Raw genomic sequence first — 18,916 nt, 5'->3', positions numbered from 1 at the left:
GGTCACCCAGTCATAGAAGGAGATGAGGTTGGTCTAGCATGACCTCCCTTTCATGAACCCGTGCCGGCTGGGCCTGATCCCCTGGACACTGCGCACATGCCGTGCAATCTCATCCAAGATGATTTGCTCCATAACCTTCCCTGGTACTGAGGTCAGGCTGACAGGCCTATAGTTCTCCAGATGCTCCTTACGGCCCTTCTTGAAGATGGGATTCACTTCAGCAAGCTTCCAACCCTCTGGGACCTCACCAGTTAACCAGGAGCGCTGATAGATGGCCAAGAGGAGCTTGGCAATCACCCCCACCAGCTCCCTCAGCACCTGAGGGTGCAGCCCATCCAGTCCCATGGACCTGTGACAGTCCAGACGGAGGAGAAGCTCTCAGACTGTCTCCACTGGAATTGCTGGGGGGATATTCTGAGCAGCGTCCCAGACTTCCAGATCAGGGCATAAAAAGCCCAGAGGATAACTGGCCTTTCTGTTAAAGGCAGATGTAAAGAAGGCATTAAGGACTTCAGCCCTCCCCTTGTCCTCAGTGACCACATTCTCTGCTGCGTCAAGTATAGGATGAGAGTTATCTTTGGTTCTTCTTTTGATATTGATAAAAATTGATAAAATTTGATAAAAGGATTTTTTATTGTCTTTTACTGCAGCGGCCAACCTGAGTTCAAGTTAGGCTTTCGCCTTCCCAATTTCCTCCCTGCATACCTTAGCTACTTCTTTGTAATCTCACCAAAGCTTGTAAGGTTTCTTTAAGGTGAGATCCTTCTCTCAGTCACTGGCAGCCCACCCAGTTGCTGGTAGGGACTGAAACAGCTTGAAAGACAAACTTAGGAAATATTTCTGCATCAGCAAACTCTGCTGCTTCTGTCATGGCTCAAGGCGCGCAGGTCCATTTATGTGTTGAGTGGAAGCACAGCACCAATGGTTCTCAGAGAGATGGTTCTCAAGAAACACAGCAGTAATGTGTGAAAAGCCCAAAATATGGGCTTGTCCTCAGTGCCTACGAGGGCAGGAGATGAGAGTGTTTGTATGGAAGTAAATGGTGTCCCAAGGCCATTCCCATCTCTAGGAACACGGGACTTAATCTAGCAGACGGAATATGGGCTGCACGTTTGCTGTGTGATGTTCAGGCTTGAGCATGGGCCTGCAGGAAGTGTATCTGAGCCCATCCTGGAAGTCTTCAGCATGTTATGGAACAATCTGCAGCATGTTTCCCCTTCAGAAATGTATGTGACTAAGTGGCGTCAGATTTGCAACCCAGAATTGCAGCCAGGACTTTCAGCAGCAGGGGTGAGATGCCCCAAACGCATCCTTAGAGAGCCACAAAGCCGTGCGGAAGGATGGAAGGCGCTGTGCAGGTTATCTTGCTGTGACAAGACTGCTGACCTATGTAAGGTACCCAGAGGGAGGGCAGGGGAGGCCTCTGCCGCAGCCTGGGAAGGGAGCCCAGCCCAGGGCCTCCTCTTCCAGCTGGGGCCCAGGGTGCCACCGCGCCTCCTCAGAGCTGGGAAAAGGCCGTGTGTGCGTGCACTGCCTGGCAGAGGCCTCACACAGCTCCCCTCCGGCCCAGGCCAATGCTGGGCCCCGCTGGGGAGATGCAGGCCGAGCCGACGGCTGGCAGCACGGCCCCGCAGTGTGGGCACGGCGCTCCGCAGGGCCTGCCCAAATCCAGCCCCATCCTCGGCTTGGGAAGCGGCGAGGAGAAGCTGACTGCAGCCTTCCCTGCAAGCCACAGAGTCTTAACATTGTTCAGTGCCTTTGGTTGGAGGAGACCGCACAGATCATCCCGTTCCAACCTCCCTGCCCTGGGCTGGCTGCCCCTCACCAGATCAGCTGCCCAGGGCCCCGTGCTTGGCAATGGGCAGCACTGCCAGGGCCTCGCTGCCCTCAGAGTAAAGAATCTCCTCCAACAGCTAACCTAAATTACCCCTCTTTTACTGTACAGCCATTCCCCCTTGTCCTGTCACTGGCAGACCACGCAAAAAGTCACTCTTGTTCTTGTTTACAGCTCCCTTTATCTACAGACACGTGGCAACCAGCTCTCCCTGGAGCCTTCTCTTCTCCACGCTGAACAAGCCCAGCTGTCTCAGCCTTTCTTTGTAGCAGAAATGCTCCAGGCCTCCTGACTTCTTTGTGGGCCCCCCCACAGGCCCACTGCAACAGCCCCACATCCCTCCTGGGCTTCGCCAGAGCCTGGACGTAGAACTGCAGGTGGGGCCGCGGGAAGATTTTCAACCGCTGTTAATCTGCCCCGCAGGTCCGGCAAGCCGTTTCCTGCGCCTGAGCGACTGAGGCAGATCCCACGGTGGATCTGCACGGTGCTTTGGCTTTCCTTGCACAGCAGGCAGCGGGTGGACGGGGGCAGCACCCACCATGCCCAGCACAGCCCCCCAGCCTGGGAGCCAGGAGCCTGGCAGGGGGTGACGTGGGCGGGTGGGGCCCGCAGCCCCTCTGTGACATGGGCTGGAGTCACAATGGGGCGCCGCACCTCACCCTGATCCCTGCCCCGTCCCACAGCTCCCAGCTCACACTTCCCCGACAGGTGGAGGTGAGCCCAGACGCGAGTTGCTGCTCTCGCCAGCGCTCTTCTCTCGACAGCTGCTCTGCAGCGAGGAGGTGAAGGCCAAGGCAGGCAGTGCGATAGTGCTGGGTCTGTTTGGAGACGTGCACAGGAGGAGTGCAGGAGCTCGGTGGTAAGCAGATCTGGACGCCTCCCTCCGGTGGACTTTTGGCTCTGGGCAGTGCCTCTGGGCAGGACGTGGAGGCACGGGCGGATGTGGGGAGGGAGCCCGGGCTGGGGGAGGTGGGGAGGCTGGCTGCCATGGTGAACAGCGATGCCTTTCTGGCTGGGGATCCCCTCTCACTTCTGTGTCCTTCTTGCAGATCACAAGCCCGACGCTCTTGATCTAAGCCCGCTAGGGGCCAACTGTTGGTAAAATGCCTCGGAAGAAGATCTTCTTGTCCCCAACGTGAGCATCTTTGCTTCTGTAGCCCCAAACTGACCATAAGAGACATTTCGCCGCCTCTTTGCTCAAGCTGCCCAGAGGTGCCCAGGCTGTCGTTGCCGGGCCCGGTCTCCTGACCTGCTGCACACACACGCACTCCAAGCAGCGCTTCTCCATGAAGCCCGTGCCCACTGCAGCTTCTCTGGGGAGCAGCGGTCTGCAGGGGAAGTCCCCGGGATGAGGGCTCCCTTTGCATTCCCACCTGTGTGGCTGTGAGGAAAGACCATTTTCCAGAAAGCTGCTTCTGCTCCCTCCCTTTTTCCCTTGGGTGGGTAGAAAACCATGAACAAGGAACAAACCAAAGCCAACATGCTAACGTTTTCCACCAGAATTTTGTTTCCAAACGCTGCCTGCTTGTACATTGTGCTTCACAAAACTGAAGATAACAGACAGTAGCTCCGGTCTGGAGCAGCTGTGTGAGCAGCTTAGTCCCAGAGCCTGCAGAAGACTACACTTGGCCCTTCTTGTAACCACTGCCTCTTCTTTATTTGCAGCTTTTTGCCCAAGGATGAGGTGCCGGAATGTGTCCTGGCAGATCTCGCTGAGCAAATAGGTACAGTGCTACCACGTAGACGTAACATAGAGAAGCAGGAGCGTGTCACCGCACCTCTGATTCCACAGTACTGATGCCAGAACATGACAGCATGTCCTGGATCACCTCCATTCCCAAAGGGACCCATGGAAGCAATGGGTTCCAGAACTGCTGACGGATCAGCAGGGCTGTGTGAAACGGAGGGCTGGGAACAAGTGGTAGTTGGAGAGCGCGGTGACTCCGCTAAGAATCATAGACGCATAGAATAGCCTCAGCTGAATGGGACACGTAAGGATCATTGAGTCCAGATATGAGCCCCACACAGCACCAACCAGACCGTATGTCTGACAGCAATGCCCAGACGCCTCCTGAACTCCAACAGTTTGGTGCCATGGCCAATGCCCTGAGGCCCCTGCTCGATGGCAGCAGCAGATGCACGTGCATCTGGCATGGCTGTCTGGTGGTCAGCATCTCAGAGATGCAGCTGTGAACAGCTTCCTTGTTTTGTGCTTACAGAGGAGCAAGATCGCCAGTTCCTTCGTGGCCACTTTCCACCCCTCCGCACAAGTGACCTCGACCTGCTGGCAGTAGAGGGGACTACAGTGAGGTGAGTGCACTGAGAACAGTCGGTGAGACACCCTGAACTCCCATTTGTCTTCAAGGAGTCCTTGCCTGGACCCGGGCATGCTGAACTCCCTCCAGGCTCCTGCTGCTCTCTAACAAGCTCCCTGTGTTGCTTGCAGTGTGCTGCCACATGTTGGAAAGAGCTGGGCAGAGAGACACCGGGAGATGAAGGAGAGGGAGAGAGAAGTCAGGCTCCATCCACTGCGCAGCCAGCTGGGAACATCACTGGTACGTGCAATGGTGAGATGGGTCAAGAAACTCAGCACTAAGGAGAGGTAATCCTAGGAGAGCCCCCCAGATGAATTCCACACCTCGTTTATTGTGGTCTCTTCATTTCCATCTGGCAATGTGGAGTCACATCTGCCTCTACTTCCCACACAGGCAAGGAAGCAGTTCAGAGCACCTCATGTCCAGCAGCGCTTCCCCCTTCTGAAGACCACCACTCAGGAAAGGGAGAAAGTACAAAAAGAAAAGATCTCCAGCAAGAAGAAAAGCGAGGAGATCTCTTGCCGCCTTCCTCCAATAGCGAAGGAGAGGACAGTGGTCCCTCCAGCAGAGATGGCAGAGCCCAAGTAAGTGTGCAGCAGCTCCCAGCAAGGCCTGGCAGAGGCAAACCACTCAGAGTGACCAACCGTGAGGTCAGGGGGGCCTGAAGCCCATCCCACCATGACAGGGTGCTGGGGCTCAAAGGCTCCGTGGCGTGCAGGGGTGGGGGAAGGCAGGCACTGGGGCAGGCAGCATCTCAAACAGGGTGTGAGCAGGAGTTTCTCTCTGCTGTTGCAGTTTCCAGACTCTACGGGCAAAACAGGTCCTGGGAACCTTGGCGTCATACAAGGTGTGCCGGGAAGGTTGGAGGAAGAAGGTGGAGCAAAACAGGCTGCTTCCTACCAGACCCATGGAGTACCTCAGGTAAATATTGGCAGCCGTGCGAGGACTTTCCTGGCCAGTGTCTCTCTCACCCTGCCAGCAGAGCTGGGTGGGACTGCCTTTCCCTGACAGCCTGGTGCCGTGGAGAGCAGAGTGCTCCTGAGGCCGTGACCTTGAGCCACAGCTGCCTTCCAGCCCAGATGTGAGAAGGCAGAAGGGAGGGGGCAGAGGGTGGGTGCAGATGGGATTTGGCTCTGCCTTTCCACTCCATACAGACCATCCCTCCCCTGGCAGACTATGGACAGCCAGGCATCTCGCCTGGAGAGCCCGTCCCTGCCTGGTCCCACATCCCAGCTCTGGGCTGATGAGCTGCACGTGTGTGTCATGGCAGTGCAGCCGGACGCACAGACTCAGCAGAGGGTGAGCAGGATATCTCTGCCTTCTTCTCCGAGACTCTGAGTGCACATCTTTGCTTCTTCCCTTACAGCTTTGTGAAGAAGTTGGAGCTGCAGGAGGCCAGACAAAAACACAAGAAGCCATGAGAGAACATCAGGAGGGCGCAGTGCAGCCAATTCATTCCGCGCCCACTCACACCATGGCAAAGAACAACGAAGCCCCAGGATTGGCAGCACCGGGGCTGAGAGGAGGCATGTAACACAGCAGCTGCCTCCCTTGTTACCAGCATTCTCTGCTACAACAGCAAAGCAGAGACATTTCCATCACAAGAAGTGCCAAATAAAATCATTGGAACTTCTTTACATTTGGGGAGTCGTCATCGTTTGTCTTGCGGCACTTTCACCTCCAGGGCTTTGGAAAGGGCCTCTGGTCTGCCAGCTCCTGCGAGCACAGCACTAAATTGGGAGGTACGATTGACTCCCTGCAGGAAAGCTAGGCCTCAGGGATTAATCCTTCCAAACGGCAGGGCCTGGCCATCTCCAACCACAGGAACTTTAACAACGGCAAGTGAGGAATTCTTCCCCTCGGGTGGTGTAACCCTGGCTCTGTGCACAGACTGGGGGACACGAGGCTGAAGTGCAGCACCCCAGGAAGGGATGTGGGGGCTCTGGCTGACAGCAAGTCCCTTGGGTTGTAGAGCCCAGATCAGAGGGGATGGAGGGAAGGCCCCATGGCAGCCTGCAGCTCCGTCATGGTGCCCTGCAGCTCCGTCATGGTGCCCTGCAGCTCCATCATGGTGCCCTGCAGCTCCCACCCAGGACAGCACAGGGGCAGAGCTGAGCAGTCCTTTAGGAAAATCTGCACTAATGTGGGTGTTTCAGGTGTTGCACTTTCTTCAAGAAGGTCCATCTCTCTGGCACAGATCTTCCGTGGGCTATAGAGGATATCTGCATCTCCATGCGTCACTTCCTCCTCGTCTCCTACTCTCTCTGTTAGGACATTTTCTGCCCAAATATGTTTTCACAGAGGTATTGCCAGCTTCACAGACAGGTTCAGCTGTTGGTTTGAGCTGTCCAGTGTGGAAGCAGCACAAGACCAGCCCTCTGCACTACAGAATCCAGCTTTGTAGTCCCCCTCACAACCAAGAACTTGCTCCCATTAGAACATGGCAAAAGACATTCCCCACATTTAGGCAGGGAAATGAGTTTGAGAGAGGGACTCCAAAAGGAGAAGATTGAGATTCCGGAAGAAAGAAATGCGTGGGGCCGTGTCACTGTGTTGGAACAGGCATTCCGAAAGACAAAATCTTCTGGGAGCAGTCAGTTCATGATGTGCAGCGTACATTTGAGAGGCTGCAGAAGGAAAATTGCTCCTTGCCATTCTAGCTGCTGTTCTCTGGGTCAGGAGGATGCTCTGAGGGAGCAGCCCGTGGCAGAGACTGCTCTAAAAAGCCAGAAAATGGAGGATCCAGAAGTACGGCAGAGGGTGAGGCTGATGAGAAGAGCATGAGGTAAACGGGCCAGAAGGCTGCCGAGGTGTGAAAGGAAAACCGTACTCTAGGAACATGCAGCTACCGCATGCCGTCTTCCACAGCCCAGAGGCCCAGTGGTTAGCTGGACTGAGGGCAAATCTGAAAGACAGGACTTTCAGCAAGGACAGAGTAGGTACAAGCTTTTGTTACTTCCCTTCTCCCTCCTTCCACAATCATAGAATCATAGAACCACAAGGTTGGGAACGACCTCTAAGATCATCTAGTCCAGCCGTCTCCTCATCACCATCGCCGTCACAAGCACTAAACCATATCACGCAGCATGTTGTCCAGACGCCTCTTGAACACTGCCAGGGACGGTGACTCCACCACCTCCCTGGGCAGCCATTCCAGTGCCTGACCACTCTCTGAGAGAAGTAGCTCTTCCTCATGTCCAATCTAAACCTCCTCTGATACAACTTGCGGCCATTACCCCGTGTTCTGCTCGTTGCCTGGGAGCAGAGGCCAAATCCCTCTTCACCACAACCTCCCTTCAGGAGGTTGTAAAGTGCAATGAGGTCTCCCCCGAGCCTCCTCTTCTCCAGACTGAACAATCCCAGCTCCTCACAAGACTTGTGCTCCAGACCCCTCACCAGTTTCGTTGCCCTTCTCTGGACACGCTCCAGGACCTCAACATCTTTCCTGCACTGAGGGGCCCAAAACTGAACACAGTGCTCGAGGTGCGGCCTCACCAGTGCTGAGTACAGGGGATGATCACCTCCCTGTTCCTGCTGGCCACACCATTTCTAATGCAGGCCAGGATGCCGTTGGCCCTCTTGGCCACCTGAGCACACTGTCAGCTCATGTTCAGCCGAGCATCAGCCAACACCCCCAGGTCCTTCTCTTCTTCACACTCATCCAGCCACTCATCCCCAAGCCTGTAACGCTGCATGGGGTTGTTGTGGCCAAAGTGCAGGACCCAGCACTTGGCCTTGTTGAACCTCATCCCATTCACCTCAGCCCAGAGATCCAGCCTGTCTAAATCCCTCTGAAGGGCCGCCCCGCTCTCAGGCCGATCAACACCACCTCCCAACTTGGTGTCATCTGCAAACTTACTGAGGGTACACTCAAGGCCCTCATCCAGGTCATCAATAAAGATATTAAACAAGGATCCCAGTACCGACCCTTGGGGGACACCACTTGAAACGGGTCACCAGCTGGATTCCAATCACCACTACCCACTGGGCACGGCCCTCTAGCCAGTTCCTTACCCAAAGAATTGTATACCTGTAGAGGCCACGAGCAGCCAGTTTCCCCAGAAGAAGCCTGTGAGGGACTGTGTCAAAGGCTTTGCTGAAGTCTAAGAAGACTACATCAGCAGACCTTCCCTCATCTTCCAGACTGGTCACCCAGTCATAGAAGGAGATGAGGTTGGTCTAGCATGACCTCCCTTTCATGAACCTGTGCCGGCTGGGCCTGATCCCCTGGACACTGCGCACATGCCGTGCAATCTCATCCAAGATGATTTGCTCCATAACCTTCCCTGGTACTGAGGTCAGGCTGACAGGCCTATAGTTCCCCAGATGCTCCTTACGGCCCTTCTTGAAGATGGGATTCACTTCAGCAAGCTTCCAACCCTCTGGGACCTCACCAGTTAACCAGGAGCGCTGATAGATGGCCAAGAGGAGCTTGGCAATCACCCCCACCAGCTCCCTCAGCACCTGAGGGTGCAGCCCATCCAGTCCCATGGACCTGTGACAGTCCAGACGGAGGAGAAGCTCTCAGACTGTCTCCACTGGACTTGCTGGGGGCATATTCTGAGCAGCGACCCAGACTTCCAGATCAGGGCATAAAAAGCCCAGAGGATAACTGGCCTTTCTGTTAAAGGCAGATGTAAAGAAGGCATTGAGGACTTCAGCCCTCCCCTTGTCCTCAGTGACCACATTCCCTGCTGCGTCAAGTAGAGGATGAGAGTTATCTTTGGTTCTTCTTTTGACATTGATATAAATTGATAAAATTTGATAAAAGGATTTTTTATTGTCTTCTACTGCAGCGGCCAACCTGAGTTCAAGTTAGGCTTTCGCCTTCCCAATTTCCTCCCTGCATACCTTAGCTACTTCTTTGTAATCTCACCAAAGCTTGTAAGGTTTCTTTAAGGTGAGATCCTTCTCTCAGTCACTGGCAGCCCACCCAGTTGGTGGTAGGGACTGAAACAGCTTGAAAGACAAACTTAGGAAATATTTCTGCATCAGCAAACTCTGCTGCTTCTGTCATGGCTCAAGGCGCGCAGGTCCATTTATGTGTTGAGTGGAAGCACAGCACCAATGGTTCTCAGAGAGATGGTTCTCAAGAAACACAGCAGTAATGTGTGAAAAGCCCAAAATATGGGCTTGTCCTCAGTGCCTACGAGGGCAGGAGATGAGAGTGTTTGTATGGAAGTAAATGGTGTCCCAAGGCCATTCCCATCTCTAGGAACACGGGACTTAATCTAGCAGACGGAATATGGGCTGCACGTTTGCTGTGTGAGGTTCAGGCTTGAGCATGGGCCTGCAGGAAGCTGTATCTGAGCCCATCCTGGAAGTCTTCAGGATGTTATGGAATAATCTGCAGCATGTTTCCCCTTCAGGATGTTATGGAACAATCTGCAGCATGTTTCCCCTTCAGGGTTGTTTGCAGCCCTGATCAGCAAACTTGGGCCATATTCGTTCAAGGTGGAAAGTCTGGGCACCATCCAGAGATGAAAGAAGAAGGAAGGTTTTCTGGCAACTGATTCCTCATGAAGAAGAAGAGGTTTCTGACATGAGCAGCCTCACAACATGCCCCTCTCCCTCCTGGACTGGCTCAGCGACTTCTTCCTGCTACCTGCTTGCTGCCTAAAGCCGCCCATGCTGCTGCTGCCCTCCCCGGAAAGGTGTCTGCCATCAGGTTCCTCACTAGAGAATTCCTGCATGCTGACAGACTCTCCTGGGCCTGCTTCCTGAGTCCTGCTGCTTCCTCCCTCATTTTCCCTGCAGCACATTCCTGCTACCGCTTGTGCCCAAGGCCAGCCACGCTGCTGCTGCTCTCCCCCTGCGCTTTTGCCTTCACCCATCGGGACAGGATGCAGCGGGATCGCTGCTGGATCCCGGTGGTGACAATCCCCACTTTAAGCATTTCTTGCTTATTTCCTATCTTTTCCATAGCCCTCCTTCCCTTCCCCAACATCCTAATTCATAACAGTCGCCGTCCTTCCCTTCCCTGTTTCCTTGATTAGGATTTTTAATAAACTGGTTGGACCAACAATTGAACGGTTGTTTCTTAATCTCACACCAAGGATACTGATATCTAAGAACCTCCTCTCCCTCCTATAAATTGGAGCAAGACAGAGGGTGAGGCATGGCCAATAAATAACCTGTGCTCAGAGAGGCTGATTGGTGCTGGGATTAGTGCTTCAGATGTTCTTAACATCTGCAACTCCAGGACAGTCCCAAATTCATCAGCACTGGAACCTGGAAGGCAGCAGCAAGGCTGCTAAGAGCTCTCAGTACGGGATTTTTTTGCTGAAGATGGCAAGGAATGTCAAAGGGAGTTTTCCTCCCATGCTACGATCCTCCCTCACCCTGCCTTGCTGTGCCTGTGCTACTAGCAATGTAGGTTATTCAGTCATGTAAGTCAGATGCAGAAACCGTCCTTGGACTCGAGGACTGGAATTCACCATCAGCATCACTGTGTCCTCAGTGGTCTGGGGAGTTGGGGTTTGTGAGACGTGCCCAATGTATGTATCAGAAAATCTTTTTCTTTCACTGTTCTCAGAGATGCAGGAATCAGCCTCTCAGTGAATCAAGGAAAGTGGTCTGAGAAACTGCGGCCTCCCAGTTAAGTCACCTTATTATGATGGAGTTAAGTTCAAGAAAAATCAAGGGCAAAGAGGGCCTTCTACCACTCTTACTGCAAGGCCAGGTTGAACGTGACCCTGGGCAATCCTGACTGGAGCAGGGGGCAGCCAGCCCATAGCAGGGCGTTGGAACTGCTTGGAATTATTTTAGTCTGCCTTTTAGACCCCCTCCAACCTAAGCTATTTCTATAATCTCATCGTAGCTCTAGGATGTCTGTCAGTAGAAACCGAAGGCTGCCATTGTGGGGATGATTAAAGAGAACTCAATACATGGGCTTGTCCTCAGTGCCTACGTGGGCCTGGGATGAGAGTATTTGTATGGAAGTAAATGGTGTCCCAAGGCCATTCCCATCTCTAGGAACACGGGACTTAATCTAGCAGACGGAATATGGGCTGCACGTTTGCTGTGTGATGTTCAGGCTTGAGAATGGGCCTGCAGGAAGTGTATCTGAGCCCATCCTGGAAGTCTTCAGCATGTTATGGAACAATCTGCAGCATGTTTCCCCTTCAGAAATGTATGTGACTAAGTGGCGTCAGATTTGCAACCCAGAATTGCAGCCAGGACTTTCAGCAGCAGGGGTGAGATGCCCCAAACGCATCCTTAGAGAGCCACAAAGCCGTGCGGAAGGATGGAAGGCGCTGTGCAGGTTATCTTGCTGTGACAAGACTGCTGACCTATGTAAGGTACCCAGTGGGAGGGCAGGGGAGGCCTCTGCCGCAGCCTGGGAAGGGAGCCCAGCCCAGGGCCTCCTCTTCCAGCTGGGGCCCAGGGTGCCACCGCGCCTCCTCAGAGCTGGGAAAAGGCCGTGTGTGCGTGCACTGCCTGGCAGAGGCCTCACACAGCTCCCCTCCGGCCCAGGCCAATGCTGGGCCCTGCTGGGGAGATGCAGGCCGAGCCGACGGCTGGCAGCACGGCCCTGCAGTGCGGGCACGGCGCTCCGCAGGGCCTGCCCAAATCCAGCCCCATCCTCGGCTTGGGAAGCGGCAAGGAGAAGCTGACTGCAGCCTTCCCTGCAAGCCACAGAGTCTTAACATTGTTCAGTGTCTTTGGTTGGAGGAGACTGCACAGATCATCCCGTTCCAACCTCCCTGCCCTGGGCTGGCTGCCCCTCACCAGATCAGCTGCCCAGGGCCCCGTGCTTGGCAATGGGCAGCACTGCCAGGGCCTCGCTGCCCTCGGAGTAAAGAATCTCCTCCAACAGCTAACCTAAATTACCCCTCTTTTACTGTACAGCCATTCCCCCTTGTCCTGTCACTGGCAGACCACGCAAAAAGTCACTCTTGTTCTTGTTTACAGCTCCCTTTATCTACAGACATGTTGCAACCAACTCTCCCTGGAGCCTTCTCTTCTCCACGCTGAACAAGCCCAGCTGTCTCAGCCTTTCTTTGTAGCAGAAATGCTCCAGGCCTCCTGACTTCTTTGTGGGCCCCCCCACAGGCCCACTGCAACAGCCCCACATCCCTCCTGGGCTTCGCCAGAGCCTGGACGTAGAACTGCAGGTGGGGCCGCGGGAAGATTTTCAACCGCTGTTAATCTGCCCCGCAGGTCCGGCAAGCCGTTTCCTGCGCCTGAGCGACTGAGGCAGATCCCACGGTGGATCTGCACGGTGCTTTGGCTTTCCTTGCACAGCAGGCAGCGGGTGGACGGGGGCAGCACCCACCATGCCCAGCACAGCCCCCCAGCCTGGGAGCCAGGAGCCTGGCAGGGGGTGACGTGGGCGGGTGGGGCCCGCAGCCCCTCTGTGACATGGGCTGGAGTCACAATGGGGCGCCGCACCTCACCCTGATCCCTGCCCCGTCCCACAGCTCCCAGCTCACACTTCCCCGACAGGTGGAGGTGAGCCCAGACGCGAGTTGCTGCTCTCGCCAGCGCTCTTCTCTCGACAGCTGCTCTGCAGCGAGGAGGTGAAGGCCAAGGCAGGCAGTGCGATAGTGCTGGGTCTGTTTGGAGACGTGCACAGGAGGAGTGCAGGAGCTCGGTGGTAAGCAGATCTGGACGCCTCCCTCCGGTGGACTTTTGGCTCTGGGCAGTGCCTCTGGGCAGGACGTGGAGGCACGGGCGGATGTGGGGAGGGAGCCCGGGCTGGGGGAGGTGGGGAGGCTGGCTGCCATGGTGAACAGCGATGCCTTTCTGGCTGGGGATCCCCTCTCACTTCTGTGTCCTTCTTGCAGATCTCAAGCCCGACGCTCTTGACCTAAGCCCGCTAGGGGCCAACTGTTGGTAAAATGTCTCGGAAGAGGAACTTCTTGTCCCCAAGGTGAGCATCTTTGCTTCTGTAGCCCCAAACTGACCATAAGAGACATTTCGCCGCCTCTTTGCTCAAGCTGCCCAGAGGTGCCCAGGCTGTCGTTGCCGGGCCCGGTCTCCTGACCTGCTGCACACACACGCACTCCAAGCAGCGCTTCTCCATGAAGCCCGTGCCCACTGCAGCTTCTCTGGGGAGCAGCGGTCTGCAGGGGAAGTCCCCGGGATGAGGGCTCCCTTTCCATTCCCACCTGTGTGCCTGTGAGGAAAGACCATTTTCCAGAAAGCTGCTTCTGCTCCCTCCCTTTTTCCCTTGGGTGGGCAGAAAACCATGAACAAGGAACAAACCAAAGTCAACGTGTTAACGTTTTCCATCAGAATTTTGTTTCCAAATGCTGCCTGCTTGTACATTGTGCTTCACAAAACTGAAGATAACAGACAGTAGCTCCGGTCTGGAGCAGCTGTGTGAGCAGCTTAGTCCCAGAGCCTGCAGAGGACTACACTTGGCCCTTCTTGTAACCACTGCCTCTTCTTTATTTGCAGCTTTTTGCCCAAGGATGAGGAGCCGGAATTTGTCCTGGCAGATCTCGTTGAGCAAATAGGTACAGTGCTACCACGTAGACGTAACATAGAGAAGCAGGAGCGTGTCACCGCGCCTCTGACTCCACAGTGCTTATGCCAGAACATGACAGCATGTCCTGGATCACCTCCATTCCCAAAGGGACCCATGGAAGCAATGGGTTCCGGAACTGCTGAGGGATCAGCAGGGCTGTGTGAAACGGAGGGCTGGGAACAAGTGGTAGTTGGAGAGAGCGGTGACTCCGCTAAGAATCATAGACTCATAGAATAGCCTCAGCTGAATGGGACACATAAGGATCATTGAGTCCAGATATGAGCCCCACACAGCACCAACCAGACCGTATGTCTGACAGCAATGCCCAGACGCCTCCTGAACTCCAACAGTTTGGTGCCATGGCCACTGCCCTGAGGCCCCTGCTCGATGGCAGCGGCAGATGCACGTGCATCTGGCATGGCTGTCTGGTGGTCAGCATCTCAGAGATGCAGCTGTGAACAGCTTTCTTGTTTTGTGCTTACAGATCGCCTGTCCCTTCGTGGCCGCTTTCCACCCCTCCGGACAAGTGACCTCAACCTGCTGGCAGAAGAGGGGACCAAAGTGAGGTGAGTGCACTGACAACTGACAATGTGACGCCCTGAGCTCCCATGTGTCAGGCCTGGGCCTGGGCATGCTGAACTCCCTCCAGGCTCCTGCTGCTCTCTAACATGCTCCCTGTGTTGCTCACAGTGCGCTTCCGCGTATTGGAAAGAGCTGGGCAGAGAGGCGGCTGGGGATGAAGGAGAGGGAGGGAGAAGTCAGGCTCCCTCCTCTGCGCAGCCAGCTGGGAACATCACTGGTACGTGCAATGGTGAGATGGGTCAAGAAAAACAGCACTATGGAGAGGGAATCCTAGGAGAGCCCCCCAGACGAGTTCATCCTCTCATTTCTTTTGTGGCTCTTCCTTTCCTTCTCGTGAGGGACTCCCTGTGTACCCACAGCACTTGCCCTTCATGCTTCCACCCATGGCATGGGGAGATGAAGTAGACAACAGATATCAAAGGGCAGAGGAAGGGTTGTGCTGTGGGGACGGCACAGACGGCACTGCCTGGTGTGCCTCACACAGCCCTGGTCTGCACTGCTCAACCTCAGCTTGACTCAGACTCTTCCAGCCTGTGACCCTTTGCTGGGTGGGTGCCACTCGCCAAGGTGACGTGGCCTCACATCTGCCTCTACTTCCCACACAGGCAAGGAAGCAGTTCCAAGCACCTCAAGTCCAGCAGCGCCTCCCTCCTCTGAAGACCACCACTCAGGAGAAGGAGAGAGCGCAAAAAGAAAAGATCTCCAGCAAGAAGAAAAGCGAGGAGATCTCTTGCCGCCTTCCTCCAATAGAGAAGGGAAGGACAGCAGTCCCTCAAGCAGAGATGGCAGAGCCCAAGTAAGTGTGCAGCAGCTCCCAGCAAGGCCTGGCAGAGGCAAACCACTCAGAGTGACCAACTGTGAGGACAGGGGAGCCAGAAGCCCATCCCACCATGACGGGGTGCTGGGGCTCAAAGGCCCCATGGCGTGCAGGGGTGGGGGAAGGTAGGCATTGGGGCAGGCAGCATCTCAAACGGGGTGTGAGCAGGACTTTCTCTCTGCTGTTGCAGTTTCCAGACTCTACGGGCAAAACAGGTCCTGGGAACCTTGGAGTCATACAAGGTGTGCCGGGAAGGTTGGAGGAAGAAGGTGGAGCAAAACAGGCTGCTTCCTGTCAGACCCATGGAGTACCCCAGGTAAATATTGGCAGCCGTGGGAGGATTTTCCTGCAGGGGCCAGTGCCTCTCCTACCGTGACAGCAGAGCTGGGTGGGACTGCCTTTCCCTGACAGCCTGGTGCCATGGAGAGCAGAGTGCTCCTGAGGCCGTGCCCTTGAGCCACAGCTGCCTTCCAGCCCAGATGTGAGAAGGCAGAAGGGAGGGGGCAGAGGGTGGGTGCAGATGGGATTTGGCTCTGCCTTTCCACTCCATACAGACCATCCCTCCCCTGGCAGACTATGGACAGCCAGGCATCTCGCCTGGAGGGCCCGTCCCTGCCTGGTCCCACATCCCAGCTCTGGGCTGAAGAGCTGCACGTGTGTGTCATGGCAGTGCAGCCGGACGCACAGACTCTGCAGAGGGTGAGCAGGATATCTCTGCCTTCTTCTCCGAGACTCTGAGTGCACATCTTTGCTTCTTCCCTTACAGCTTTGTGAAGAAGCTGGAGCTGCAGGAGGCCAGACAAAAACACAAGAAGCCATGAGAGAACATCAGGCGGGCGCAGTGCAGCCAATTCATTCCGCACCCACTCACACCATGGCAAAGAACAACGAAGCCCCAGGATTGGCAGCACCGGGGCTGAGAGGAGGCATGTAACACAGCAGCTGCCTCCCTTGTTACCAGCATTCTCTGCTACAACAGCAAAGCAGAGACATTTCCATCACAAGAAGTGCCAAATAAAATCATTGGAACTTCTTTACATTTGGGGAGTCGTCATCGTTTGTCTTGCGGCACGTTCACCTGCAGGGCTTTGGAAAGGGCCTCTGGTCTGCCAGCTCCTGCGAGCACAGCACTAAATTGGGAGGAACGATTGACTCCCTGCAGGAAAGCTAGGCCTCGGGGAGAAATCCTTCCAAATCGCAGGGCCTGGCCATCTCCAACCACAGGAACTTTAACAAAAGCAAGTGAGGAATGCTTCCCCTCAGGTGGTGTAACCCTGGCTCTGTGCACAGACTGGGGGACACGAGGCTGGAGAGCAGCACCCCAGGAAGGGATGTGGGGGCTCTGGCTGACAGCAAGTCCCTTGGTTTGTAGAGCCCAGATCAGGGGGGATGGAGGGAAGGCCCCATGGCAGCCTGCAACTCCGTCATGGTGCCCTGCAGCTCCGTCATGGTGCCCTGCAGCTCCATCATGGTGCCCTGCAGCTCCATCATGGTGCCCTGCAGCTCCCACCCAGGACAGCACAGGGGCAGAGCTGAGCAGTCCTTTAGGAAAATCTGCACTAATGTGGGTGTTTCAGGTGTTGCACTTTCTTCAAGAAGGTCCATCTCTCTGGCACAGATCTTCCGTGGGCTATAGAGGATATCTGCATCGCCATGCATCACTTCCTCCTCGTCTCCTACTCTCTCTGTTAGGACATTTTCTGCCCTAATATGTTTTCACAGAGGTATTGCCAGCTTCACAGACAGGTTCAGCTGTTGGTTTGTTCTGTCCAGTGTGGAAGCAGCACAAGACCAGCCCTCTGCACTACAGAATCCAGCTTTGTAGTCCCCCCTCACAACCCAAAACTTGCTCCCATTAGAACACGGCAAAAGACATTCCCCACATTTAGGCAGGGAAATGAGTTTGAGAGAGGGACTCCAAAAGGAGAAGATTGAGATTCCGGAAGAAAGAAATGCGCGGGGGTCCAGCAGGATGCTGCGGGTGGGGAGCAGCTATGGGGGATGTGCTCTATCATGGTGCTGACCGTGCAGATTCTTTGCGTGGAGCTGTACTGCACTTCAGGAGATGGAGAGGCCTGAACAGCCTTGGGACAGCAGTTTGATATAAGTCATTCCCTGAGATCTAACTGCTCACCAGGCTGCTTCCAGGTCAAAGCTATTTATGGGCAGGCCTTCAAAGCCTGGGGCCGTGTCACTGTGTTGGAACAGGCATTCCGAAAGACAAAACCTTCTGGGAGCAGTCAGTTCATGATGTGCAGCGTACATTTGAGAGGCTGCAGAAGGAAAATTGCTCCTTGCCATTCTAGCTGCTGTTCTCTGGGTCAGGAGGATGCTCTGAGGGAGCAGCCCGTGGCAGAGACTGCTCTAAAAAGCCAGAAAATGGAGGATCCAGAAGTATGGCAGAGGGTGAGGCTGATGAGAAGAGCATGAGGTAAACGGGCCAGAAGGCTGCCGAGGTGTGAAAGGAAAACTGTAGGAACATGCAGTTCCGCGTGCCGTCTTCCACAGCCCAGAGTCCCAGTGGTTAGCTGGACTGAGGGCAAATCTGAAAGACAGGACTTTCAGCAAGGACAGAGTAGGTCAATTACGTGCAGCATACATTTGAGAGGCTGCAGGAAGGAAAGCTGCTCATAGATGGCTGGGGTGGGAAGGGACCTCAAAGATCAACTAGTTCCAGTGCGTGTCATGTAATAACCATGAGTTACCTACACGTCCCCTTTTCTTGGGCTGGGATGGGAGATCTCTGCACAGACTGGGAAGGAAATTGTGAGGAGGTCAATCGAAGGGAGAGAGAGAAACAGGAGGTCCCACAAATGGCAATGAACAAAACTGTGATGAGTTTCACCCACTGCAATTAGTGAGGAGGGTTGTTTACAGCCCTGATCAGCAAACTTGGGTCACATAGGTTCGAGGTGGAAAGTCTGGGCACCATCCAGAATGTGGGCAACTAGCAGAGATACTGCATCGAGTCATAGAATATCCCAGGTTGGAAGACACCATTAAGGATCAGTGAGTCCAACTCCTCTTGAAGCGATGGTAATGAAGAGAATATCCTCATCTACGAACATTGGAAGAAAACAACAGCATGCCAGAACCCATGAGGTTATTTCCAACATGGATTTAGTGCATAAATGGTGCGTGACTGTTCCTTCCTCTTCAGAAAGCACTGATACGCACTTTTACATGATAATAGCAGTGCATTCCTTACAGCGTGTAACTACTTCTCCCCACCCCTCCACCTCACCTTTCCAGCCCAGTTTTGCACTCTGCTGTGCTGTGTGAACCCTGAAATCACCAGTAATGCTCCCTTTTGGCTGTAGATCTGGACAGATGCTGCACTGCTTGAGGAGGGGTGAGGCACGGCCAATAAATAATCTGTGCTCAGAGAGGCTGATTGGTGCTGGGATTAGTGCTTCAGATGTTCTTAACATCTGCAACTCCAGGACAGTCCCAAATTCATCAGCACTGGAACCTGGAAGGGAGCAGCAAGGCTGGTAAGAGCTCTCACTTTTTTGCTGTGGATAGTTGGGAATGCAAAAGGGATTTTTCCACTTATGCTACTATTCTCAGCACTTCCAAATATACGTGAAAATGAGGTTGTGGTGAGGTGAGGGTTGGCTACTTCTCCCAGGTATCAGATGTAGGTCGAGAGGTGAAGGCCTCAAGTTGTGCCAGGGGAAGTGCAGGTTGGATATTAGGAAAAATTTCTTCTCAGAGTGTTCAGGCACTGGCACAGCTGCTCAGGGAGGTGGAGAGTCACTGTCCCTGGAGGTGCTCAAGAACCGAGATGTGGCACTGAGGGACACAGTGGGCATGGTGGGGTTGGGTTGGAGTAGGACTGGATGATCTCATTGATCTTTTCCAATCTTAATGATTCTGTGATTCTATGAATT

The 18,916-nt window shown here is 54.6% G+C and overlaps 1 protein-coding gene across 21 annotated transcripts in view; it reads left to right on the top strand.

Moving 5' to 3' along the window:
- The window catches only part of LOC125703455 (uncharacterized), a 56,960-nt gene extending 40,939 nt beyond the window's left edge, over nt 1–16,021 (top strand). For 17 of the 21 annotated variants that reach the window (XM_048967940.1, XM_048967946.1, XM_048967952.1 and 14 more), the window contains 3 exons: nt 4,543–4,733; nt 4,945–5,070; nt 5,516–5,700. In XM_048967940.1, the coding sequence (XP_048823897.1) occupies nt 4,543–4,733; nt 4,945–5,070; nt 5,516–5,570 (372 nt within the window). In that variant the 3' untranslated portion in view covers nt 5,571–5,700. Of the gene's footprint in view, nt 1–4,280; nt 4,390–4,542; nt 4,734–4,944; nt 5,071–5,515; nt 5,701–15,213; nt 15,340–15,789 lie in introns of those variants that run through there. The other 4 variants (XM_048967951.1, XM_048967948.1, XM_048967944.1 and 1 more) reach the window with 4 other exon arrangements.
- The last annotated feature ends 2,895 nt before the right edge of the window (nt 16,022–18,916 follow it).

This window comes from Lagopus muta, chromosome 21 (genome assembly GCF_023343835.1).
Source record: "Lagopus muta isolate bLagMut1 chromosome 21, bLagMut1 primary, whole genome shotgun sequence".
Lineage (NCBI taxonomy): Eukaryota > Metazoa > Chordata > Aves > Galliformes > Phasianidae > Lagopus > Lagopus muta.
This window is presented reverse-complemented; position numbering and strand designations above follow the sequence as displayed.